Genomic DNA, 26,311 nt, shown 5'->3' on the forward strand with positions numbered 1-26,311 from the left:
ATGGCTCAAGATCAATGTGAATGACTCAAAATCCGCGATAAATGTTGCTTTTGCCTCTTTCTCAATGTGTGATTCATTCACACCTTACTAGCACGTTTTGATTGATTGATTGATTGAAAACTTTATTAGAAGATTTGCAGAAGTAGGTACATGAAAGTACATATTACATACAAGGTCAACTAACAGGATAAAAACCCAAGAAAGCCACTGGCTTATTTCAATTGGGGTCCTTGATTCTCACGTACTTTGAGTCGGAAGAACATTGTGGCTTCTAATGTACTGGTTAATATGAAGCCACAAAGAAACATGACAAAATGTGCAGAAGTTCAGAAGTAAACATGTATGTCACATCGAGTCCTCGTCTGAAGGATAGTACAGTCTGCACTCTGCAGTTGAACTAAAGAGCTCAGATGGACAACTCCACTCCTTTCTTCCTGCATCCGCGCATGCGCATTCGACTCGTTCAGATGAAACTAAAGAGCTCAGATGGCCAACTCCACTCCTTTCCTTCCTGCATCTGCGCATGCGCATTCGACTCGTTCAGATGAAACTAAAGAGCTCAGATGGACAACTCCACTCCTTTCTTCCTGCATCTGCGCATGCGCAGTCGACTCGTTCAGATGGACAACTCCACTCCTTTCTTCCATGCATGCATCTGCGCATGCGCATTCTCCTGGTTCAGATGAAACCGAGGGGCTTCCGGTGTACGCCGAGACTGACTGCACACAGCTGCCGCCGAATTTAAAGAGACAGGCACATAGTTATTTAAAATAACAGGAATCAGCAACCATTGTCTGCAAGCTTGGTTTCCGATCCGAGGCTTCGCTCTGACATAGTCTAACATTGAGTCACTCGTAGTAGAATCGTAGGAGAATGGCGTTAGATCAGAGTCGCATCGGGTAGTAGTAAAGCTGCACACACACACTTGGCTGGATTCTCCCTTTTCCGCTCGCGCACTGTGGCTCTCTGCAGCTAGACTCACCGCTGCTACCTAGGCTGGCGATCCGTAAATGAGCACCATTTGTCGGCCAGCCCAGCAGCAGATACACCGATCGAGTCAAGTTGTTGGGTGGCTGTAAAGCCTCCGATCGCCGGGGGTGAATAATGGCGAAAATCCAGACCCACAGCAGCACGAAGCAGATCAACCAGATCCAGGACAAGGCCTATGTGGTCCAGAAGCAAGTGCAACAGCAGCACTTTCAGAAGCTGAAGGTAAGAGAGATCGGGATACAGAAAGGGGGAAAGTCTCTTCTGTCTCACAACCATTTTGTTGCTCTGCCTATTGCTGAAATGCTAACCCAGGGTAGCATACGCTAAAACAGTTCACAAGATAGAAGTCAAGTGTTCTGGATGGAAATGCATGATCATATTTAGCGTATTAGGTGGCGTTAGTGAACGTAAATGGAGAATTGGAATCGGCCAGTGTTTTAGGTTAGATAACGTTTGCACAGTTGCAAAGCGAAGTAAAGCATTGAGTTGTGAGTTGCCCATGGATTCAGACTGGGTCATCTAAGCAGGATTCCTAGCTGGACTTGTCTTGTTCCCTAGTAAAGATAGAAGATAGGACAGTGAGCTAACACGCTAAAGGACAGTGATCGACCATATCTCATCGTCGGATTAAACACTCTCGGATGTCTCGAAGTTCCTTGGCTTTACTCGGTTTTCTTGCCCATTTTCTCCCTCTGTTAAGAACAAAGTGGGATTTGAGATCTGCAAAGCAAACGCTATGCTAGAATGATCTTTGTTGTCTCAAAATGGGAGGGGATTGTAGATTGTACTCTCTCTCCATGCACAGTGAACAGTTTGGCTTGCTACAGTTAGTAAATAAATGTGCAAAAAGCCAAAACATTTATACACCCACATCCATTGTTTTCCAGCTTGCGTTGGTTTTGTTATCAAACTATTATGCCAAACCAAACTAGCACATTTAGTTCTGATCGAAGCAGCGCATAAAGGTCCATCGATCCTGGAGTGAAACCATGTTGAATAGAAATGCAGTCGTGGCCAGGAGTAGTAGTATGCAATAAGAACATTGCAATCTCTGCTATTCTGGAGCTATTTAAACATCTGACATTAGACAAATATGACAATACCGTCAGATAGGCACTGACAGCAGCAGTGATCTAGGGTGTTAGAACAATCACAGTCACACAATAGAGTCATTTATCCAGGACCTTCATGCATTTAACACCTGGATCCTGGATGTATTTAATGTTAATGCATTGGCTGTAAAAAAGGACAAACTGTTTTTTCCAAATTCGAGACTGTAATTTGCTGTACTACTGTTTAATTTTCAAAAAAAAAATGTATTTTAGTTTCACACTATAATTGTTTTCCTTTCCCCTCAGGTTGAAGATGCTTTGTCATACTTGGACCAGGTGAAAATACGGTTCGGAAATGACCCCGGAATATACAACAAATTCCTGGACATCATGAAAGAGTTCAAGTCCCAGAGGTATGGTGGTCTATCTCCTCTGTTGTACAGTCATATAGACCTCTGTTGTACAGTCACATAGACCTCTGTTGTACAGTCATACAGACCTCTGGTGTACAGTCATACAGACCTCTGTTGTACAGTCATACAGACCTCTGTTGTACAGTCACATAGACCTCTGTTGTACAGTCATACAGACCTCTGTTGTACAGTCACACAGACCTCTGTTGTACAGTCATACAGACCTCTGTTGTACAGTCATACAGACCTCTGGTGTACAGTCATACAGACCTCTGTTGTACAGTCACACAGACCTCTGGTGTACAGTCACATAGACCTCTGTTGTACAGTCATACATACCTCTGTTGTACAGTCATACAGACCTCTGTTGTACAGTCATATAGACCTCTGTTGTACAGTCACATAGACCTCTGTTGTACAGTCATACAGACCTCTGTTGTACAGTCATACAGACCTCTGTTGTACAGTCACATAGACCTCTGTTGTACAGTCATATAGACCTCTGGTGTACAGTCATATAGACCTCTGTTGTACAGTCACATAGACCTCTGTTGTACAGTCACACAGACCTCTGTTGTACAGTCATACAGACCTCTGTTGTACAGTCATATAGACCTCTGTTGTACAGTCATACAGACCTCTGTTGTACAGTCACACAGACCTCTGTTGTACAGTCATACAGACCTCTGTTGTACAGTCATACAGACCTCTGTTGTACAGTCATACAGACCTCTGGTGTACAGTCATACAGACCTCTGGTGTACAGTCATATAGACCTCTGGTGTACAGTCATACAGACCTCTGTTGTACAGTCACATAGACCTCTGTTGTACAGTCATACCTCAGGTATATAGACCTCTGTAGCAGTAGCAGTAGTAGTAGTAGTAGCAGTAATAGTAGTAGCAGTAGCAACAGTAGTAACAGTATTATTATTATTATTATTATTATTATTATTATTATTATTATTAGTAGTAGTAGTAGTAGTAGTAGTAGTAGTAGTAGTAGTAGTAGTAGCAGTAGTAGTAGTAGCAGTAGTAGTAGTAGTAGTAGTAGTAGTAGTAGTAGTAGTAGTAGTAGTAGTAGTAGTAGTAGTAGTAGCAATAAGTAAGTAAGTAAGTAAAGCTTTATTTATATTATATAGCACCTTTCATACAAGAAATGCAGCTCAAAGTGCTGGAATAAGAATAAGAACATAAATAAGAACAGGAATAAGAACATAAAGTGAATATAAAAACATATACAAGCATAGAATGAATATAAAAGCAGGGGAAAACAGTCAAAATAAAAGGTAAAGATTTACATTTCTTACACACTATGTGATACATGTCATACATTCATACACTACTATAGATTATTTTAGCCCCCTCAGTGAGTGTAGTCACGCCTGTGGTACACGCTACCCCACCCGCAATGTACTGCCCTCTCACTTGGTTGCAGGGTATTTCAACCGGGGCCTGGTTACCCCTTAATATCCAGGACCTACTGTCCCTTCCTTAAGCCTAACTTGGATCTCGGCGGGCCTGGTTACCCCTGAAATCTAGTATCCAGGACCTACTGTCCCTTCCTTAAGCCTAACTTGGATCTCGGCGGGCCTGGTTACCCCTGAAATCTAGTATCCAGGACCTACTGTCCCTTCCTTAAGCCTAACTTGGATCTCGGCGGGCCTGGTTACCCCTGAAATCTAGTATCCAGGACAGTAAAATACTTTAAGTGCAATAGCTGGCAAATGAGCAGTGGGCAGGTGCAGATAAGCTAGTTGAAGGCTATATTGAAGAAGTGCGTTTTTAGCTTTCTTTTAAAAATATTTAGTGAGCTGGCTTCCCTGATCTCTAAAGGTAATGTGTTCCAAAGCTTTGGGGCATAGTTGGCAAAGGCTGCGCTCCCGATCTTCTTCTGACTGTTGCTGGGAACCTCTAATAAACCTGCGATAGATGATCTTAGTGTTCTTGAGGGTGCATAATTGGCAAGGGAATTAGCAATGTACTTTGGGCCTCGCCCATTAAGGGCTTTGTATATAAGGAGGAGGACCTTAAAATCAACCCTACATGTTACTGGCAGCCAGTGCAGAGTAGCTAGGACCGGAGTTATGTGTTCTCTCCTCTTGGTTCTAGTTAGAAGTTGAGCTGCAGAGTTTTGAATGAGCTGAAGTCTTGCAGTCGTTTTTTTAGGAAGGCCAGTAAAAAGTGTGTTACAGTAATCGAGCCGGCTTGAGACAAAGGCATGAATCAGTTTTTCAGCATCTTTTTGGTTTATAAGTGGTCTTACTTTAGCAATGTTTCTAAGGTGAAAGAATGATGTTTTCGTCACCTTGTTAATATGGGACTTGAAGCTTAGGTCTGAGTCGAAAATAACACCTAGACTTGTAACCTCAGGTTTAATCAATGATGTCAGTTTCCCTAGATTATTAAGCAGCATATCCCTCTTTGCTTTAGGGCCGATCAGTAGGACTTCAGTTTTGTCCTCGTTTAGCTTCAAGAAGTTATTGCTCATCCATTTATTTATTATAATATTGCTAGTAGCAGTAGTAGTAACAGTAGTAGCAGTAGTAGTAGCAGCAGTAGCAACAGTAGTAACAGTATAATTATTATTATTAGTAGTATACGTAACAGTAGTAGTAGTAGTAGTAGTAGTAGTAGTGGTAGTAGTAGTAGTGGTAGTAGTAGTAGTATACGTAACAGCAGTAGTAGTAGTAGTAGTAGTAGTAGTAATAGTAATAGTAGTAGTAGTAGCAGTAGCAGTAGCAGTAGCAGTAGTAGTAGTAGTAGTAGTAGTAGTAGTAGTAGTAGTAGCAGTAGTAGCAACAGCAGTAGTATTATTATTATTAGTAGTAGTAGTAGCGGCAGCACTTATTGTTGTAGACTGAATTGTACATTATGTTGTTATGCAATGGGCCAGTTTCACAGGCAAGCCTTAAGCCTAGTCCTGGACTAAATCACACTTTCAGTGTAAAATCTCCATTGAAGATGCTTTTTAGTCTAGGACTAGGCTTAAGCCTGGTCTGTGAAACCGTTAGCTTTAAATCAGCTTTTGTGCCACTTAAGTTATAGAACACCTCTGCCTCCCTATGAAACGTCACTGTCACTGTCACTGTCTCTCTCCTGCTCCCAGCATCGACACCCCGGGCGTGATAAACCGCGTGTCTCAGCTCTTCCACGGGCACCCAGACCTGGTCCTGGGGTTTAACGCCTTCCTGCCTCCGGGTTATCGGATAGAAATCCCTAAGAATGGGATAGTGTTCCTGCAGTCTCCGTTCTCGGCACAGGTGGGTCAGACACACACGACATGGTGTGGTACACACTCACACACACACACATGCGCACTCACACACACACACACACACACACACACACACACACACACACACACACCCCTCTCCCTCACTGCACACGTGGTGTGTGTGCGTGTGTGTGTGTGAGTGCGCATGTGTGTGTGTGCGCGTGTGCGTGCGCGAGTGAGTGTGTGAGAATGTGTGTGAGTGCGTGCGTGTGTGTGTGAGCATGTGTGTGTTTTGTTTGTGTGTGGGAACCACTCATGCCGTCCCCTCCCTCCCCAGGTGTCCCCGGGGCAGGGGAAGAGCCTGGCCAGCCCAGCTGTGAGCGTGACGGGTTCCTCCGCGGCGGAGCTCGGCGCGGCCCAGGGCGAAGCGGCCGCCGCCTCCCCAGAGAGCCTGTCCTCGTCGTCGGGGCCCCCGGAGCCCCCGCCCAGCAGACTGTCCCTGCCGCTGCCCAGCAGAGAGAGCCAGACCCAGCCGCCCTCCTCCTCGGCAGTGTCCCCCCCGGCCTCGGAGCCCAGCCCCGTCGAGTTCGACAGCGCCATCAGCTACGTCAACAAGATCAAGAACCGCTTTCTGGACCATCCAGAGATCTACAGAGCCTTCCTCGAGATCCTGCACACCTACCAGGTAAATAATAATAATAATAATAACAATAACAATAATAATAATAATAATAATAATAATACTACTACTACAGCATTCTCATCACACCTACCAGGTAAATAATAATGAAATGTAGGATTGAAGCTACATCACACTGTGAACTTAAAAAAATAAACGATATGTTTAGTAATGATGTAATCATTACCTAATAATAATAATAATAATAATAATATATGCCATTTAGCTGAGGCTTTTATCCAAAGCGACTGACATTGCAGTGCAGACATGTTTGAGTATATGTGGTCCCAGTAGTAACTATCCTTTTAGTTTTTTTGCGGGGCAGTCCCACTCTTATATTTTTCCATTTTATTGGATAGAGATAGTGAAGAGAGACAGGAAAGTAAGGAGTTGAGGGTATGTCAGCAAGGCATGGGCCGGATTCGAACCCATACATGGGCATACAGTAATGTGTGTACTGTAGACCGTGGTGCTAGACCACTGGACCACCCCAGGCCACAGAGTCACTGTATTTGATCACCAACGACATCACTGTTAAAAACTAAAGTTAAAGCGTTCTAATGTTCCTCTGTGAATTCAGCGCTTCTGCTGTATTTTTTTGCACGTTTTGACATGAATAAACATGACTCAGGTTTTGATAATGCAATCCAGTGACATGCTGTTCAAACATTCTGGGGGAGAACCCTCATAATATGCCATTCAGCAGACACGGTTTTATGCAAAGCGACTTCCAGTGCAGTGTAACATGTGTATATATGGTCCCCACAGGAAACAAACCCACAACCTTTGTGTTGCTTGTGCCCTACTGAATTTGAGTTGAATTTGACATGCTTTCCCCAGCTTTAGTACTTTCACTCTGTTACTACATGTAGGCCTACCCTACATAGAATTCATGTACATTTTGGGACTTACATACTAGTTAGATTCTTATGTATCAGCTGTTGATGTAATGCCTGATTCATTCTATAGATAAAAGAAATAGACAAGTAATAAAATTCCCTTCTCGAGGTAGAGGACCACTAGGTTACAGCCTATCTGCTCAGGAATGTGTAATAATCTCAGTGTTGTTGTGGTGTTTCGGCTCATTGAAAACAGTGTTGTTTATGGTCCGTCCAGCGTGAGATTGTTTTTGGTCCTATCGAGTTCCAAGGTCGCTCTGTAATGTAGCAACTGGATTATGTAGTATCCTGACCGTGCTTCAATTCCAGAGATGGGGAAAACAACATGAGACTCTGGGGGGAGAGAGGGGGTGGGGGTAGCAGTGGCTCAGGAGGTAGAGCCGGCATCTAACAATCGCAAGTTTTGCGGATCGAACCCCGGCTGGCCACGTGTCGAGGTGTCCTTGAGCAAGGCACAGAACCCCTTATTCCAACAATTGACTGACAAGTTGATTCCATGGCAATAAAACTGTTTATTATTATAATTATTATGTGGTCCAGTGGTCTAGCATCGTGGTCTACAGTGCACACATCCGTTCGAATCCGGCCCACGCCCTCTCTCCCTTCTTCTCCCGACTTTCCTCTCTGTCTTCACTGTATCTGTCTAATAAAAATGAAAAACAAAACAAACAACCAAAAAAACATATATATATATGTATATAATTATGTGTGTTTTGTGTTTTTTCTCCAGAAGGAACAGCTGGAGGTGAAGGAGAGTCGGGGGCGGGGCAGCTCGGGGATGACGGAGGACGAGGTCTTCTCTAAAGTCGCCAGCCTCTTCAAAGGACAAGAGGACCTGCTGGCCGAGTTTGGACAGTTCCTACCAGACGCCAAGAGATCACTGGTCAGTCAGTCACCCATCCTGTCCTTAGTTATTATAGTTATATTAGTCTCCATTAGTCTCCATTAGTCTTCCACAGTCTTCATTAGTCTGGTCTGAGTCTGGTCTTAGTCTGGTCTGAGTCTGGTCTGAGTCTGGTCTGAGTCTGGTTTGTTTTGAGCGCGTGCTGTCTGTGGTAAACTATTTCCGTCTCTGCTTTACAACACGTTTACGACCAGTGACAATAACACCCCGGTACAGAGACAAGGTGGATATAGACTAAATGTCAGGGTTCAACTTTCTTTTGTGTGGACTGACTGAAGGATATCGGCCTGGGGATGTTTAACAGGAGGAACACACTGGGGCAGCGCCAGACTGTCCTGTGTGGGTTGTGTATAACTGTTCTGTGTGTGTGTGTGTGTGTGTGTGTGTGTGTGTGTAACTGTCCTGTGTGTGTTGTGCGTAACTGTCCTGTGTGTGTGTGCGTAACTGTCCTGTGTGTGTGTAACTCTCCTGTGTGTGTAACTGTCCTGTGTGTGTTGCTTTGTTGTGTGTGTTGTGTGTAACTGTCCTGTGTGTGTTGCTGTGTTCTGTGTGTTGTGTGTAACTCTCCTGTGTGTGTTGTGCATAACTGTCCTGTGTGTGTTGTGTGTTGCTGTGTTGTGTGTGTTGCTGTGTTGTGTGTGTTGCTGTGTTGTGTGTGTTCTGCATAACTGTCCTGTGTGTGTTGTGCGTTGCTGTGTTGTGTGTGTTGCTGTCCTGTGTGTGTTGCTGTCCTGTGTGTGTTGTGCGTTGCTGTCCTGTGTGTGTTGCTGTCCTGTGTGTGTTGTGTGTAACTCTTCTCCATGTGCTGCGTGTGTTGTTGCCCTGTATATGTTGTGTGTAACTTTCCTGTGTGTGTTGGGTGTAACTGCCGTGTGTGTGTGTTCTGTGTAACTCTCCTGTGTGTGTGTTGTGTGTAACCCCCCCATGTGTGTGTTTGTTGTGTGTAACTCTCCTGTGTGTGTGTGTGTGTGTGTGTGTGTGTGTGTTGTGTGTAACCCCCCCATGTGTGTGTTACAGTTCACAGGCAGCTCTCTGACGGGAGGGAAGGACCCCCTGAAGAGGGCAGATGAGGAGGACATGATGGCCAAGCAGAGCAAGAAGAGGCCCCGCCCCATGCTGCTCCCCCACATGACGCCACTGCTCAAGGTAGAGGCTACCTTCCAGGTAGTCTAACAGCCAATCAGAGCACACTGCTACTTTCCAGGTAGTCTAACAGCCAATCAGAGCACACTGCTACCTTCCAGGTAGTCTAACGGCCAATCAGAGCACACTGCTACCTTCCAGGTAGTCTAACAGCCAATCAGAGCACACTGCTACCTTCCAGGTAGTCTAACAGCCAATCAGAGCACACTGCTACCTTCCAGGTAGTCTAACAGCCAATCAGAGCACACTGCTACCTCCCAGGTAGTCTAACAGCCAATCAGAGCACACTGCTAACTTCCAGGTAGTCTAACAAACCAATCCAACCACACATGACCACACTGCTCAAGGTGTTTCATGTCGTCGAAATGTTGTCGAAATCAGTCAGTCAGACCAGGCTACACTCAACCTCACTACAGGGTTGACCCCAATTATACTTCTGGCTTGGATATTGTCCTTCCCAGCACTGTTACAACAACTGCAAACCAGCTCAGCTTGGCTCAGCTTGGCTCCGCTTGGCTCAGCACAGTTTGGCCTTTTATAGTGTGAGTTATAGGGAGTAGAGCAATGTCTTACTTCTCAGAAACCTCATTAGTATGATATGGGGCTACACAATTAATCGTATATTAATCACCATGTCGATATTTGGCCTCCGCATTAAATTGATCGTGGCCGTGCATTTTTTATTTTTATTTTCAGGAAAAAGAAGATTAGACATCCAAGTTATTCACGGGTAGGGGCACTTGGTGGCTTAGCACACTAAGCCGTCGACCACGTTATCGCAGGGTTCCCGGTTCGATTCCAGCCGCGGACATATCATGCGTGTCATCCCTTCTCTCATTAATCTCTACTGTCTCTATCGCAAAAAAAAGAACTCCTAGATAGACAGGGTTCCCATGGGTCCTTGACATCCTTGAAAGTTTGTGAATTTGAGAAAAAGAAATCAAGGTCTTAAAAGTTTTTTGAAAATAGACATGGGTCATTGAAAGTGCTTGAATTCCCCTCTCTCTCTCTCTCTTAAAAAAATCCTGTGTTGGGTCAATTCAATTTGAATTGAGTCTTGAAAATCCTTGAAAGGTGCTTGAATTATTTATTTTTTAATTTATTTTTTCTGAGTGGAGCAGTCCCACTCATATTCTTCTTTTTTATTGTGATAGATACAGTAGAGATTTGACAGGAAGGATGGGTGAGAGAGAGAGAAGGGATGACATGCAGGATATGTCCGCGGCCAGAATCGAATCAGGAACCCTGCGGTTACATGGTCAATGCTTAGTCCGCTACACCACCTAAGCGCCCCAAGGTGCTTGAATTTGATGTTTCAGAAGGTGTGGGAACCCAGGATAGACAAAGTAAATGAAAAAGGCGCAGAGGAAGGCGGAATGTTGGTCCCAAACAAGGGTTCCTTTTCCGTTGTGGATTTACTTCTGATATGGGGTGTTCATCAGGAGGAACACATACTGGGCCAAGTGTGCATTCCCTCGTGTCAGCGTCACGACTAATCTTCTCAACCACCTGAAAAGTCATCGTAAAGTGGAATATGAACACCGCATGAAGGCCAAAACACCACAAAAGCGCAATTTCAACACAGACATCCATAAGTGGGGACATTGTATAACGTAACTCAATATCCAACACATTCTCAAAGACATTGAACTAACCGAGGCTATCACCTTCCATTTGGCACAGACACAGGTAGTAACTGACCTTGTCAGGGATAAATCCTTTTTATTTGGTGCCAGTGGTGGCATCCTTCTTTTTTTTGTTGTGAAGTGTAATTTCTATGTAGCCTTAAGAGAGGAGGCTGAGTTCATGTGAAAAGTCCTATTTTGATTAAAACATTTATACATTTGAGTTTATTTATTCATAATATAAAATACATTTGTGGGGAACATGGCGCGTTCCGACCTGCAGGGGGAGCCACAGGACGGTTGGTGAAGGGATGGGGGCGCAATTGGCATCAGCCGGTGTCAATTGCGCCCCCATCCCTTCACCAACCGTCCTGTGGCTCCCCTGCAGGTCGGAACGCGCCATGTTCCCCACAACATTATTATTGTGAAGGCGGTTTTCTGTTGATTTACAAAGTGCAATAAAATAATTGTGTTCCCCAAAAAAGGATGAATATTCGTGATCACAATATTGAACAAAATAATTGCGATTATCATTTTGGCTATGATCGTGCAGCCCGAATATGATATTGCTATCGATCAACCAATTGATCGATTGATTTACATCTTTAACTATTTCAATAAAACATTCTTTCTACAGTGTTTCTACTAGTTTCCATCAGGCACATCAGAAACACCCACCAACCTCTTTCATAGAAGACCTTTACGGCGTGCAGCGATGTAACAGTGGTTTTGTTTGGTCTGTCCTTTAGAAGAAGATGAAGTTCTCCTGTTCCAAAGACCAGTCCTTCGCCTCTGTAGGGAAGCACGGGGTCATGAGGGAGTTCACCTTCTTTGATAAGGTAAGAGAGCACAAGAACCACTGGACTCCTTCCCTTCTTCCCTCCTCCTCCATCCTTCCCTCCTCCTCCATCCTTCCCTCCTCCTCCATCCTTCCTTCCTTCTCCATCCTTCCTTCCTTCTCCATCCTTCCTTCCTTCTCCATCCTTCCTTCTCCTTCCTTCCTTCCTTCCTCCATCCTTCCTTCCTTCTCCTTCCTTCCCTCCTCCTCCATCCTTCCCTCCTCCTCCATCCTTCCCTCCTCCTCCATCCTTCCTTCCTCCTCCATCCTTCCTTCCTTCTCCATCCTTCCTTCCTTCTCCATCCTTCCTTCCTTCTCCATCCTTCCTTCCTTCTCCATCCTTCCTTCCTCTTCCTTCCTTCCTTCTCCATCCTTCCTTCCTTCTCCATCCTTCCTTCCTTCTCCATCCTTCCTTCCTCCATCCTTCCTTCCTTCCTTCCTTCCTTCCTTCCTTCTCCATCCTTCCTTCCTCTTCCTTCCTTCCTTCTCCATCCTTCCTTCCTTCTCCATCCTTCCTTCCTTCTCCATCCTTCCTTCTCCATCCTTCCTTCCTTCCTTCTCCTTCCTTCCTTCCTTCCTCCATCCTTCCTTCTCCATCCTTCCTTCCTTCTCCATCCTTCCTTCTCCATCCTTCCTTCCTTCCTTCTCCTTCCTTCCTTCCTTCCTCCATCCTTCCTTCCTTCTCATTCCTTCCTTCCTTCCTCCATCCTTCCTCCATCCTTCCTTCCTTCATCCTCCGTCCTTCCTTCCTTCTCCACCCCTCCTTCCTTCCTTCCTTCTCCACCCCTCCTTCCTTCCTTCCTCCCTTCCTTCCTCCATCCTTCCTTCCTTCATCCTCCATCCTTCCTTCCTTCTCCATCCTTCCTTCCTTCTCCATCCTTCCTTCTCCTTCCTTCCTTCCTTCCTTCCTTCCTCCATCCTTCCTTCCTTCCTTCCTCCCTTCCTTCCTCCATCCATCCTTCCTTCCTTCATCCTCCATCCTTCCTTCCTTCTCCATCCTTCCTTCTCCTTCCTTCCTTCCTTCCTCCATCCTCCCTTCCTTCCTCCATCCTTCCTTCCTCCCTTCCTTCCTTCCTCCCTTCCTTCCTCCATCCTTCCTTCCTTCCTTCTCCACCCCTCCTTCTCTCTCCATCCTAACGTGTTCTTGTTGTCCAGGTTCGTCGTCTGTTTAAGAGCCAGGAGGTGTATGAGAACTTCCTGCGCTGCATCGCCTTGTTCAACCAGGAGGTGGTGTCAGGAGTGGAGCTGCTGCAGCTGGTCACTCCCTTCCTGGGGTAAGAGGGGGGGCTGGGGGGGGGGCATACCAAGGGCAGGTCACCCCCTTCCTGGGGTAAGAGGGGGGGCTGGGGGGGAGGGGGGGGCATACCAAGGGCAGGTCACCCCCTTCCTGGGGTAAGAGGGGGGGCTGGGGGGGGCATACCAAGGGCAGGTCACCCCCTTCCTGGGGTAAGAGCGGGGGCTGGGGGGGAGGGGGGGGGCATACCAAGGGCAGGTCACCCCCTTCCTGGGGTAAGAGGAGGGGCTGGGGGGGGGGCATACCAAGGGCAGGTCACCCCCTTCCTGGGGTAAGAGGGGGGGCTGGAGGGGGGGCATACCAAGGGCAGGTCACCCCCTTCCTGGGGTAAGAGGGGGGGCTGGGGGGGAGGGGGGAGCATACCAAGGGCAGGTCACCCCCTTCCTGGGGTAAGAGCGGGGGCTGGGGGGGGGCATACCAAGGGCTGGGGTAAGAGGGGGGGGGGCATACCAAGGGCACTACAGAACAAGCACAGTGTTTTACACACTGACTACTATGCCCAATAGCCAACTACAAAATAATATCTGTCCAACTACTTTTTAAAAAAATAAATAAAAAAAGACTGCATTATAAATGTCGGTGTCTTGGAAGGGAAGTTCTAGTTCTGCTTTATGAACAGGGTTGATAACAGGGGCATTTAAATTTGTGAAGAACTGTTGCATATTGGTATCATCATTGGGTGCCTCAGAAGTGTACAATTTGGAATAAAATGCCCTAAAAGTCTCATTGATTTCGAGGGGGTCAGTTGTAAGCTCCCCATTTTCTCTTTTAATTTGTGGAATCTGTTGGTCAGAGGATTTACATTTTAATTGATGCGCTAACATTCTACCAGCCTTTTCCCCATGCTCATAAACAAAGCCTCGTGATATCAGCAACATACGTTCTGTCTTATCGGATGTTAAAAACCTGTATAGGACCAATGAGGGAGGTAGTGTCAGTCAGGACTGTTTGTCCTGTTTGTCCTGTTTGTCCTGTTGCGTTTCCCGTAGTTGTTTTTCCGGGTTCAGAGCACGCTGGCGTCCGCGTTGTGACTGCCGCTTCTGTTTCCCGGTCCTGTCCTGTCTTTTTGTATCTTGTCTTTTTGTATCCTGTCCTGTCTTTTTGTATCCTGTCCCGCCGACCTCCGCTGCCTTCACCCCCGCCACCTCCCGCCTCTCACCGCCTTCACTACCGGACTGCAGTATTCACCGCCTTCACTACCGGACTGCAATACTCACCGCCTTCACTACCGGACTGCAGTACTCACCGCCTTCACTACCGGACTGCAGTACTCACCGCCTTCACTACCGGACTGCAGTACTCACCGCCTCATCGTTCCTGTCCCCCGGCTCTGTGTTGCCGACTGACCCGCTGCGCGCCGCTCTCAGACATCGCTGGCCTGGCCGTGCCGTGCTACTACCCTCGTCCCGGGAGGTAGCCACCGCTCCCTCCCCGGCTCGGGGGTTGCCATCTCCGCAGGTGAGTGTCGGTCCTTCCCAGCCTTCACTCACTGCTGCGCGATTTGGTCGCTGGCATGGCACGGCTAGGCTGGCCGGCCGCGCGGGTTCGGTCCCAGGCTGGCAATACTGATACCATCGCCTCACTGCCTCACTGCTGCTGCTGCCACCAAGGCAGGCATTCTCCGCTGCCGCCGCCACATCCATCGAGGCTCCCAGCAACATCAACACCGGACTCTACACCACCCCCCCCCCCCTCCCCGTTCGCTGACTCTGTGTTCCATGTTACTTGTTGTTGTTACTTGTTGTATCTGTGTTTCCCCATGTGTATCCTATATTGTCAGCGTCTTTGAGCCTTGGAAAAGCGCTATATAAATGTAATAAAAAATAAATTAACTCGTATTTGGCTTTGAGATTCTGCTTATTTTTGTAAAGCTCCGGGGTGGGAGAGTCAGAGTATTGATGATCTATGTCAAGGATAGCAACGGTGCTAAAGGTAGCCTACCTGCTGCTGTTGAAAACATCTCCATGACGCAGCTGGTGGCCGAGCTGGCGAAGCAGAGAGCCGGACTGAAGGAAGATGTCTCTCAGCTGATCCAAGTATCCTTAAAGCCTCTTGAAACTGCTGTGGATGCCCTCCGGGACACGGTCGGCTCATTCCAAGCCCGCCTCATAGCTACAGAGACTATCGCCGGAGAGAACTTTGAACGACTGACCACGGCTGAAGCTACAATCAAAACTCTCCAGACCCATAATCAAGTCTTGCTGGACCATGTAGACGACATCGAAAACAGGTCACGCAGATCCAACCTGAGGATAGTGAACATCCCGGAGGGCAGCGAGAACGGCAAGGACCCGGTTAAGTTCATCTCTGAGCTCCTGGTAGACTGCATGGGTCCTGATGTGTTCACCGAGCCGCCTGAGCTGGAGAGAGCCCACCGATCACTTGCCCCAAAACGGGACGGGAAACCAGCGAGACCGTTCATCGTGCGCTTTCTTCGCTTTCAGCAAAAAGAGGCAGCCCTGCGGTGGTCCAGGAAACATGAGGTGCAGTTCCGGGGGTCCCCTCTGAGGTTTTACCCCGACTTAAGCTCCGCACTGGCGAGGAAACGTGCCGCCTACAATGGCGTGAAACAGGCACTCTACCAGAAGGGAGTACGGTTCTGTCTGATGCACCCCGCACGTCTGGTGGTAACCTTCGAGTCACAAACTTTCACATTCGACTCACCTGAAGATGCCCAGGAGTTTTACAAACGTCGGGTAGCTAAGGAGTGACAAGATGACTCTGTCTGGAGGCATTCATATTGAGTGAAAAGACCCATGCAGGCGAGTTTGGCGAGCGGGACTTCACACAGTCTCGCTATTACTGTCTGAAATGGGAACCCGCTTCCAGGTACATTACTCTTTTCCCTGCCTTTTTTTCTGCAATATACACGTTGGGATTCGTTTGGTTTAAACAAGTTTATCGTTGTTTCGAGTCATTCTAGCTGTACACATCAACAGTGTAATAGCCCATGTTAATGTTCGCTTTTGGACTGACACTAACGAAACAACTAATGTATTACCCCAACATGTAAATTTATTTTGTTAATGTGCTGGGTCATTTATTTTATTTTATGTAGTGGTATTATGGTTGTATAGTATATGGTAGGCTACATTGTATTGTAGTAATTATATTATTGCTATGTTTAATATTGCCTATATATACAGATCTGTTTCTATTATTTTATTCGTTTTCCCTCTTTCGACATCTTTACTATATGTTTTTGTAGTGATGTTACTACCTATACAAATTGATCGGGAGTTCCTCGAGTGAAAATAGGGTTAATGGGAATAGGCCTACACTCGCGGAAGACTAACGAAGATTTGGTGAGCCTGCAGTTTGCCTCAATTGGGGACGCAAACATGACTTACTTGACTTATGCCGTTGAATCTCTTGCAGAGCAAAGGCCATCAACGACTCTTCTCCATCCATCACGGCTCTGGGCTTTCTTTTCCACCTCTCCCCAGCTGGTACCCTGCCTCTTCAACTCCGCCTCAGAGTCCCGCCTCCAGCTGTTTCTGGGCCTTCCTCTTTTCCGCTTTCCCTGTGGGTTCCATGTCAGGGCCTGTCGTGTGATGGTAGCTGCTGGTTTGCGCAGGGTGTGACCAATCCATCCCCACTTCCGTCTCCTGATCTGGCTCTCTACTGGCTCCTGGCTCCCTCTCTGCCACAGTTCCTTATTACGGATTTTATCTGGCCACCTGATTTTGAAGATGCGCCTCAGACAGATGTTGATGAAAGTCTGGATTTTCTGCAATGTTTTCTTTGTCATTCTCCATGTTTCTGAGCCATAGAGAAGGACACTTTTGACATTAGAGTTAAAGATGCGCACCTTCGTTGGAGTAACTATTTCCCTTGAGGCCCAGATGTTCTTCAGGATGATAAAGGCTGCTCTGGCTTTGCCTACCCTAGCAGTGACATCACTGTCTGTGCCACCCTGCTTGTCAATGACGCTGCCAAGGTAGGTGAAGGAGTCGACTTCTCTGATGGGTCTGTCGTCTATGATGACGGGGGTGGTGTTCGGGGTGTTAATCCTCATCATTTTGGTCTTTTCCTTGTTCATCCTGAGGCCTGCTGCAAGGGATGTGATTGAAAGCTGGGTGGTCTTGTCCTGCATGTGGTTATAGCTGTGTGACAGGAGTGCCAGGTCGTCAGCAAAATCAAGGTCATCAAGCTGTGACCAGAGGGTCCACTGTATGCCTTCCTTCTTGCCCGCTGTGATGGTCTTCATTATCCAGTCTATGACCAGGTGGAACAAGAAGGGTGACAGTAGACCGATGTGCTGCCACCTTGTAGTGGTGGGGGGGCTTAGGGGGACCCTCACCCGAGGGCTCTATCGTCCTTGGGTGGGGCAAACCTGACTAAGAGCAGCACATGGCCCCCCAGAAGTGGGGGTTGCGCGTGGGGCCAACCACTCCACAGCACAAAAAGTTTAACTGGTTACGGAAACATTAACGACGCAAACATAGGCGATGTTTATGTTATTTTTTTCTATGTTGTATTGTTATCTAGGGTAATCTGGGATTTTGTTTGGGTTAATAAGGTATTGGGTGTGTGCATCCCTGGTCATTTTTGCAGTTTTAATTGTTTGTTTTCAACATTTTACTATACATTTATAAGTGGAGGTACCTTTTTACTTGCTATACGTGTCTTTTCCAGTAAGTGCTGGGCTGTGATATGGACTGTGACATATTTCTTTATAAGTATTACCAACACATTTCATAGATTATGAACAGGACACAGAATAGTAGTCAGACTGCAGGGGGGGGCGAATACAATATTTATTTCATGGAATGTTAAAGGTTTGAATGGACCTGAATATTTGCACATCTTAAACTTTTAAAGTGGGAAATTGCTTTCTTACAAGAAACACATTTGATGGTTAGAGATCATAGTAGACTTAAAAAATCAGGGGTTGGCCAAATCTTTCATTCAGACTTTAATTCTAGATCACGTGGCACAGCAATCATAATCCACAAGAAAACACTATTCAACGCCACTGATATTATATCTGACCCACACGGCCGTTTTATCATTGTCTCAGGGTCCCTCTACCATAAACCTGTAGTTTTGGTCAATGTGTATGCACCCAATTGGGACGACGAGAAATTCATGGAAAAGGTCATTTCATCTATACCTGACCTAAACTCACGCTGCCTTATTTTTGGTGGCGATCTAAACTGCATGATTAATCCTTCCTTAGACTGTTCCAACCCAAAATCAAAGAAACCCTCCAAGATGGCTAAAATGTTGTAGACAGAACACTACTTCCCTTTGTCGAAAACGTAGAATATTCAACCATAATTGAATCTGACCATGTCCCAGTACTATTGGATCTGTCCTTCCCACTTAACTACTCTGACCGCGCTCCATGGAGACTTGATACCACACTACTAACAGATAAAGAATTCTGCCAAATGATTTCAACTGACATAGACAATTTCTTGGAAACCAATAGGGACGACACTGTTTCTCCCTCCCTGCTCTGGCAGACCCTTAAAGTAGTAATAAGGGGGGACATTATTGCATACACATCTAGGCTGAACAAAGCTAGGAGGCAAGAACAGGAGCAACTTTTCAACTCAATGATTGACATAGATCATCAATACCCTGACTCTCCCACCCCGGAGCTTTACAAAAATAAGCTGAATCTCAAAGCCAAATACGAGTTATTAACATCCGATAAGACAGAACGTATGTTGCTGAAATCACGAGGCTTTGTTTATGAGCATGGGGAAAAGGCTGGTAGAATGTTAGCGCATCAATTAAAATGTAAATCCTCTGACCAACAGATTCCACAAATTAAAAGAGAAAATGGGGAGCTTACAACTGACCCCCTCGAAATCAATGAGACTTTTAGGGCATTTTATTCCAAATTGTACACTTCTGAGGCACCCAATGATGATACCAATATGCAACATTTCTTCACAAATGTAAATGCCCCTGTTATCAACCCTGTTCATAAAGCAGAACTAGAACTACCCTTCCAAGACACCGACATTTATAATGCAATCACAGCTATGCAAAGTAGTAAGGCCCCGGGCCCTGATGGATACCCCATCGAATTCTACAAAAAATTCTCAACCAAATTAACTCCCCTCATCTTAGAAATGTTCAATGACTCAATGGATAATGGGGCCCTGCCACAGACACTAACAGAGGCATTCATAACCCTTTTACCGAAACCAGGGAAAGACAGAACAGAGTGTGGTTCACATCGCCCCATCTCGCTGCTCAACAGCGATGTCAAGATATTAGCTAAAGCACTCGCCCGGCGTCTAGAGTCCGTCACAGACGAGGTGATCTCCCCTGATCAAACTGGCTTCATTTTGGGCCGCCACTCATTCTCTAACATCCGAAATCCTTCTAAATGTCATATATTCTCCTACGTCCGAGGAGGTACCTGAGGTGGTTATCTCCCTGGATGCGGAGAAGGCTTTTGACAGAGTGGAGTGGGCGTACTTATTTGAATGTCTGAAAGCTTTTGGCTTTGGACCCACTTTTATTGCATGGATCAGACTACTATACTCATCTCCTAAGGCATCGGTAGTTACGAACGGGAAACGCTCCACATTTTTCTCGTTGTCGAGAGGGACACGCCAGGGGTGCCCGCTGAGCCCACTCCTATTCTCATTCGCCATCGAACCTCTGTCTATCATGTTAAAATATTCTCCAATAATAAATGGAATTTCTAGATGGGGGAAGGAACACAAGGTGGCGCTATATGCCGACGTATGTATCTGACCCGGTGCAATGCATTTCCCATATAGTTCAGATGCTGCATAGATTTGGTAGCTTTTCGGGATACAAGATCAACCTCACTAAGAGCGAATGTTTTCCAGTGAACAACCTAGCTCTCGCAATCCCACAATGTGACTTGCCCTTCCATTTGTCTAAATCTGGCTTCAAATATTTGGGAATTAATATTACACGGTCCTTCTCTAAACTACATCAAAACAACTTTACGCCCCTTGTTAATAAATTAAAAGATGATTTACAGAAATGGAGGTCCATTAATTTATCACTGGCAGGGAAGATCAACTGTATTAAGATGAACGTTCTACCCCGATTCCTCTACCTTTTCCAATGTCTCCCTATATTCCTCCCAAAGTCCTTCTTCTCGTTCATAGATAAGTCCATATCATCTTTCATTTGGGGGGGGGTAAAGTCCCTAGAATACAGAAAATACTTATTTTTTTTTCTTTCTTAAATTAGTTTTTTTCAGATTTTATCCCCTTTTTCACCCAATTTGGTAGCCAATTGAACCCAACCTAGCATCCAATTATCCCCTGCCTATTGCGTAGGATCCGCCGCACGACCCCGTGGCCGGCAGTCCCAGAGGAGGGCGCCAGGCAGACTAGCTGACTGGCTCCTCGAGCCCAGTACCGTTACTCCAGCACCAGACGGGGGCGGTGTTGCGCGACGGATCCTTGTCCGGAACTACTCCTATACCGCCCTCGGGAGTGGCCGCCCAATATGTCGCTCCCCGTGTGTGCCCCAGCCATATCCGGATCTGGCGAGCTGGGATACGATCCCAGTCCCCGGTGGGCAACTTGCACTAGTGGCCAGTGCTTAGACCGCTACACCACCGCGGGGCACCCAGAAAAGACTTCTACAGCGACATCGGTCCCAGGGCGGACTGGGCCTACCAAATTTGCTTTATTATCACTGGGCTGCCAATATTCAGAAAATCATATACTGGGTCCATTCACCACAGCCGTCTTGGTGCGAAATAGAAAATGAGTCATGTCTTTCAACATCCCTCTCCGCCTTGATTACCTCCAAACTCCCTCTATCTGCCCCACACTACACCTCTAACCCTGTTGTTGTTAATACATTACGAATATGGTCACAATTTCGACGCCACTTTGGTTTAAAAGATTTCTCCAACCTAGCCCCTATCTGCAATAACCACCTTTTTGTCCCCGCCAGAATAGACAATGCTTTCGCCTTATGGAAAAGACTCGGTCTCTCCAAATTTAAAGATCTCTATACTGAGGGCGTCTTCTCGACCTTTAATCACCTCTCTCAACCTTCCCCGCCCAAGTTATTTTCGATACCTCCAGGTCCGACATTTCATTAAAAGTTTGGATCCAAACTTCCCAAATGCACCACAAACTTCTGCTATAGATGATATCCTCCAAATTCCTCCCAATCTAAAAGGCCTAATTTCAAGTATTTATTCTAGCATATCATCCCTCGGAGACACTTCCCTGCAAAAAACTAAAGAGAAATGGCAGGAGGAGCTAGGGGACGTAATACCCGATGACTCCTGGACTGAGGCTCTGACGAGAGTTAACGGGAGCACATCAGGTGCTAGACTAGGCGTAATCCAATTTAAGGTCCTGCATCGAATTCACCTTTCCAAATCTAGGCTAGCCAGAATCTATCCTAACGTAGATGAGAATTGTAGCAGATGTCATAACGCTCCGGCAACGCTAACACACATGTTTTGGTCATGTCCCTTATTATTTGATTATTGGTCAGCAGTTTTCAGGACCCTCTCACAGGCACTAGATCTGAACCTGCAACCTAACGCCTACTCAGCTATCTTTGGCATAGCGCCAACTGACCAACAGATTATTAACAAGCATAAAGACATTGTGGCATTTGCCACTCTACTTGCTCGACGGAGGATTTTGCTTTGTTGGAAATCCCCCAAACCACCGAATTCCTCCTTATGGTTGACTGACCTTATGCTTCACTTGAAACTTGAAAAGATTAAATACACACTTAGGGGGTCCAAAGACCGCTTTTATTTCACCTGGAACCCAATAATATCCTATTTCAACAAACTAAAAACCCTCCCTGACAATGCAAGTGCGCTGGATGCTGAGTGATGACATATGTTGTGAATTTATTTATCAGGATAAACCCCTAGAGATGCATCATCTCGTTCTAGAGAGGGACATAATATTACAATTATAACAGACATGATATCATAGACCAACACGACCATCTCATCTATCCTCACTTACAAATGAATTGCACTTTATTTTTCTTTATTTCTTTGTTTACTTACCTGTACTGTCTTCATTACCTATCACCACTGTTATTATTATTATTATTATTTATTGTTATTTATTTATATCCTTCGTCCTGGGATGCACCACTTGGGATTTTGTGGGGTGGGAGGGGGTTGGGACATGTTCGTGTTTTGTGAAAAAACAAACCAAAACTGAAAAGTATTATTTTTGTATATCTGTAACATCTCAATAAAAAGAAAGTAAAAAAAAAAAGACCAGTCTGGGTCAGCTCAGTGGCCTTGCGGTTAGAGTGTTAGCACCCTGAGATTGGGAGGTTGTGAGTTCGAACCCCGGCCGAGTCATACCAAACTATCAAGGTGTCCTTGAGCAAGGCACTGAACCCCTAATTGCTCCAGGGTCGGCGTCTATGGCCGACCCCTGGCCTAGAGCATAAAATACCAAATTCCAACAATTGACTGACGAGTTGATTGCATGGCAATAAAAAATAACATTAAAGTAATCTGACCCTATGATGTTTGATTGCTCATATGTTTATATGTTTAGAGTGAATTTTTCATACACACGTGCAACGCTTTATATGGATAAAAAACCAATTACATGACAATGGAGGAAAGATGGGAGGAAAGTACAACAGTCATGGAAGTTTAGACCAGTTAACACTAGAACAGAAGTGAGCACTGTAGAGGTGACTGTATGGCCCTCGCCCCAGGTTCCCGGGGCTACTATTGTAATTAGCCTGGCTGGCTAACACAACGCATCCACCCTGATTGATACGACTCCCACAAAGGCCAGTATGTTTAGCCAAGTCTCCCATTGAGCCCTTCATTCATGCGTCCATTTCCACTGTTTCCTCCCTCCCCCCCCCCTCCAGGAAGTTTCCGGAGCTGTACAGTCAGTTCAAGTCGTTCCTGGGGGACAAAGAGCTCTCTCATGCCGTGTCGGGGCTGGCGGATCGCTACATGGAGGGCGGGGGGGGCCGCGAGGTGGACTACGCCTCCTGTAAGCGCCTGGGCTCCAGCTACCGCGCGCTGCCCAAGACCTACCAGCAGCCCAAGTGCAGCGGCCGCACCGCCATCTGCAAGGAGGTGAGGACCAGGGGGAGGAGGCTGGGGGAGGTAGAAATGGAGGCTGGTGGAGGACAGGCTCACTGTAAAGGCATTGGGATGGAATGAGGAACGGTATCAAACATAACGTGTTGTGGTACCGGTCTGTTTTGATACATTTCCTCAGCCATGAATTGAGCCTGTCCTCTAAGCCTGACTTCTACCTCCCCAACAACACATACTGGGTCCTACGTGACTGGAGTAGATTCTGAGTCTATTTTCTATTATCTTATTCATTATCTTATCAAATGTTTATCTATATCTATCTATCTATCTATCTATCTATCTATCTATCTATCTATCTATCTATCTATCTATCTATCTATCTATCTATCTATCTATCTATCTATCTATCTATCTATCTATCTATCTATCTATCTATCTATCTATCTATCTATCTATCTATCTATCTATCTATCTATCTATCTATCTATCTATCTATCTATCTATCTATCTATCTATCTATCTATCTATCTATCTATCTATCTATCTATCTATCTATCTATCTATCTATCTATCTATCTATCTATCTATCTATCTATCTATCTATCTATCTATCTATCTATCTATCTATCTATCTATCTATCTATCTATCTATCTATCTATCTATCTATCTATCTATCTATCTATCTATCTATCTATCTATCTATCTATCTATCTATCTATCTATCTATCTATCTATCTATCTATCTATCTATCTATCTATCTATCTATCTATCTATCTATCTATCTATCTATCTATCTATCTATCTATCTATCTATCTATCTATCTATCTATCTATCTATCTATCTATCTATCTATCTATCTATCTATCTATCTATCTATCTATCTATCTATCTATCTATCTATCTATCTATCTATCTATCTATCTATCTATCTATCTATCTATCTATCTATCTATCTATCTATCTATCTATCTATCTATCTATCTATCTATCTATCTATCTATCTATCTATCTATCTATCTATCTATCTATCTATCTATCTATCTATCTATCTATCTATCTATCTATCTATCTATCTATCTATCTATCTATCTATCTATCTATCTATCTATCTATCTATCTATCTATCTATCTATCTATCTATCTATCTATCTATCTATCTATCTATCTATCTATCTATCTATCTATCTATCTATCTATCTATCTATCTATCTATCTATCTATCTATCTATCTATCTATCTATCTATCTATCTATCTATCTATCTATCTATCTATCTATCTATCTATCTATCTATCTATCTATCTATCTATCTATCTATCTATCTATCTATCTATCTATCTATCTATCTATCTATCTATCTATCTATCTATCTATCTATCTATCTATCTATCTATCTATCTATCTATCTATCTATCTATCTATCTATCTATCTATCTATCTATCTATCTATCTATCTATCTATCTATCTATCTATCTATCTATCTATCTATCTATCTATCTATCTATCTATCTATCTATCTATCTATCTATCTATCTATCTATCTATCTATCTATCTATCTATCTATCTATCTATCTATCTATCTATCTATCTATCTATCTATCTATCTATCTATCTATCTATCTATCTATCTATCTATCTATCTATCTATCTATCTATCTATCTATCTATCTATCTATCTATCTATCTATCTATCTATCTATCTATCTATCTATCTATCTATCTATCTATCTATCTATCTATCTATCTATCTATCTATCTATCTATCTATCTATCTATCTATCTATCTATCTATCTATCTATCTATCTATCTATCTATCTATCTATCTATCTATCTATCTATCTATCTATCTATCTATCTATCTATCTATCTATCTATCTATCTATCTATCTATCTATCTATCTATCTATCTATCTATCTATCTATCTATCTATCTATCTATCTATCTATCTATCTATCTATCTATCTATCTATCTATCTATCTATCTATCTATCTATCTATCTATCTATCTATCTATCTATCTATCTATCTATCTATCTATCTATCTATCTATCTATCTATCTATCTATCTATCTATCTATCTATCTATCTATCTATCTATCTATCTATCTATCTATCTATCTATCTATCTATCTATCTATCTATCTATCTATCTATCTATCTATCTATCTATCTATCTATCTATCTATCTATCTATCTATCTATCTATCTATCTATCTATCTATCTATCTATCTATCTATCTATCTATCTATCTATCTATCTATCTATCTATCTATCTATCTATCTATCTATCTATCTATCTATCTATCTATCTATCTATCTATCTATCTATCTATCTATCTATCTATCTATCTATCTATCTATCTATCTATCTATCTATCTATCTATCTATCTATCTATCTATCTATCTATCTATCTATCTATCTATCTATCTATCTATCTATCTATCTATCTATCTATCTATCTATCTATCTATCTATCTATCTATCTATCTATCTATCTATCTATCTATCTATCTATCTATCTATCTATCTATCTATCTATCTATCTATCTATCTATCTATCTATCTATCTATCTATCTATCTATCTATCTATCTATCTATCTATCTATCTATCTATCTATCTATCTATCTATCTATCTATCTATCTATCTATCTATCTATCTATCTATCTATCTATCTATCTATCTATCTATCTATCTATCTATCTATCTATCTATCTATCTATCTATCTATCTATCTATCTATCTATCTATCTATCTATCTATCTATCTATCTATCTATCTATCTATCTATCTATCTATCTATCTATCTATCTATCTATCTATCTATCTATCTATCTATCTATCTATCTATCTATCTATCTATCTATCTATCTATCTATCTATCTATCTATCTATCTATCTATCTATCTATCTATCTATCTATCTATCTATCTATCTATCTATCTATCTATCTATCTATCTATCTATCTATCTATCTATCTATCTATCTATCTATCTATCTATCTATCTATCTATCTATCTATCTATCTATCTATCTATCTATCTATCTATCTATCTATCTATCTATCTATCTATCTATCTATCTATCTATCTATCTATCTATCTATCTATCTATCTATCTATCTATCTATCTATCTATCTATCTATCTATCTATCTATCTATCTATCTATCTATCTATCTATCTATCTATCTATCTATCTATCTATCTATCTATCTATCTATCTATCTATCTA

General features: G+C 43.8%; 1 protein-coding gene across 1 annotated transcript in view; it reads left to right on the forward strand.

Moving 5' to 3' along the window:
• Positions 1 to 1,082: 1,082 nt before the first annotated feature.
• Positions 1,083 to 26,311, forward strand: part of sin3b (SIN3 transcription regulator family member B) — a 48,299-nt gene continuing 23,070 nt past the window's right edge. Inside the window, exons 1-9 of the mRNA XM_080547435.1 lie at positions 1,083 to 1,212; positions 2,349 to 2,455; positions 5,564 to 5,717; positions 6,009 to 6,356; positions 7,980 to 8,132; positions 9,171 to 9,299; positions 11,671 to 11,760; positions 12,915 to 13,033; positions 22,891 to 23,104. Coding sequence (XP_080403561.1) covers positions 1,105 to 1,212; positions 2,349 to 2,455; positions 5,564 to 5,717; positions 6,009 to 6,356; positions 7,980 to 8,132; positions 9,171 to 9,299; positions 11,671 to 11,760; positions 12,915 to 13,033; positions 22,891 to 23,104 — 1,422 coding nt within the window. The 5' untranslated portion in view covers positions 1,083 to 1,104. The remainder of the gene's footprint in view (positions 1,213 to 2,348; positions 2,456 to 5,563; positions 5,718 to 6,008; positions 6,357 to 7,979; positions 8,133 to 9,170; positions 9,300 to 11,670; positions 11,761 to 12,914; positions 13,034 to 22,890; positions 23,105 to 26,311) is intronic.

This window comes from Nansenia antarctica (genome assembly GCF_963989245.1).
Source record: "Nansenia antarctica genome assembly, chromosome: 17".
NCBI lineage: Eukaryota > Metazoa > Chordata > Actinopteri > Argentiniformes > Microstomatidae > Nansenia > Nansenia antarctica.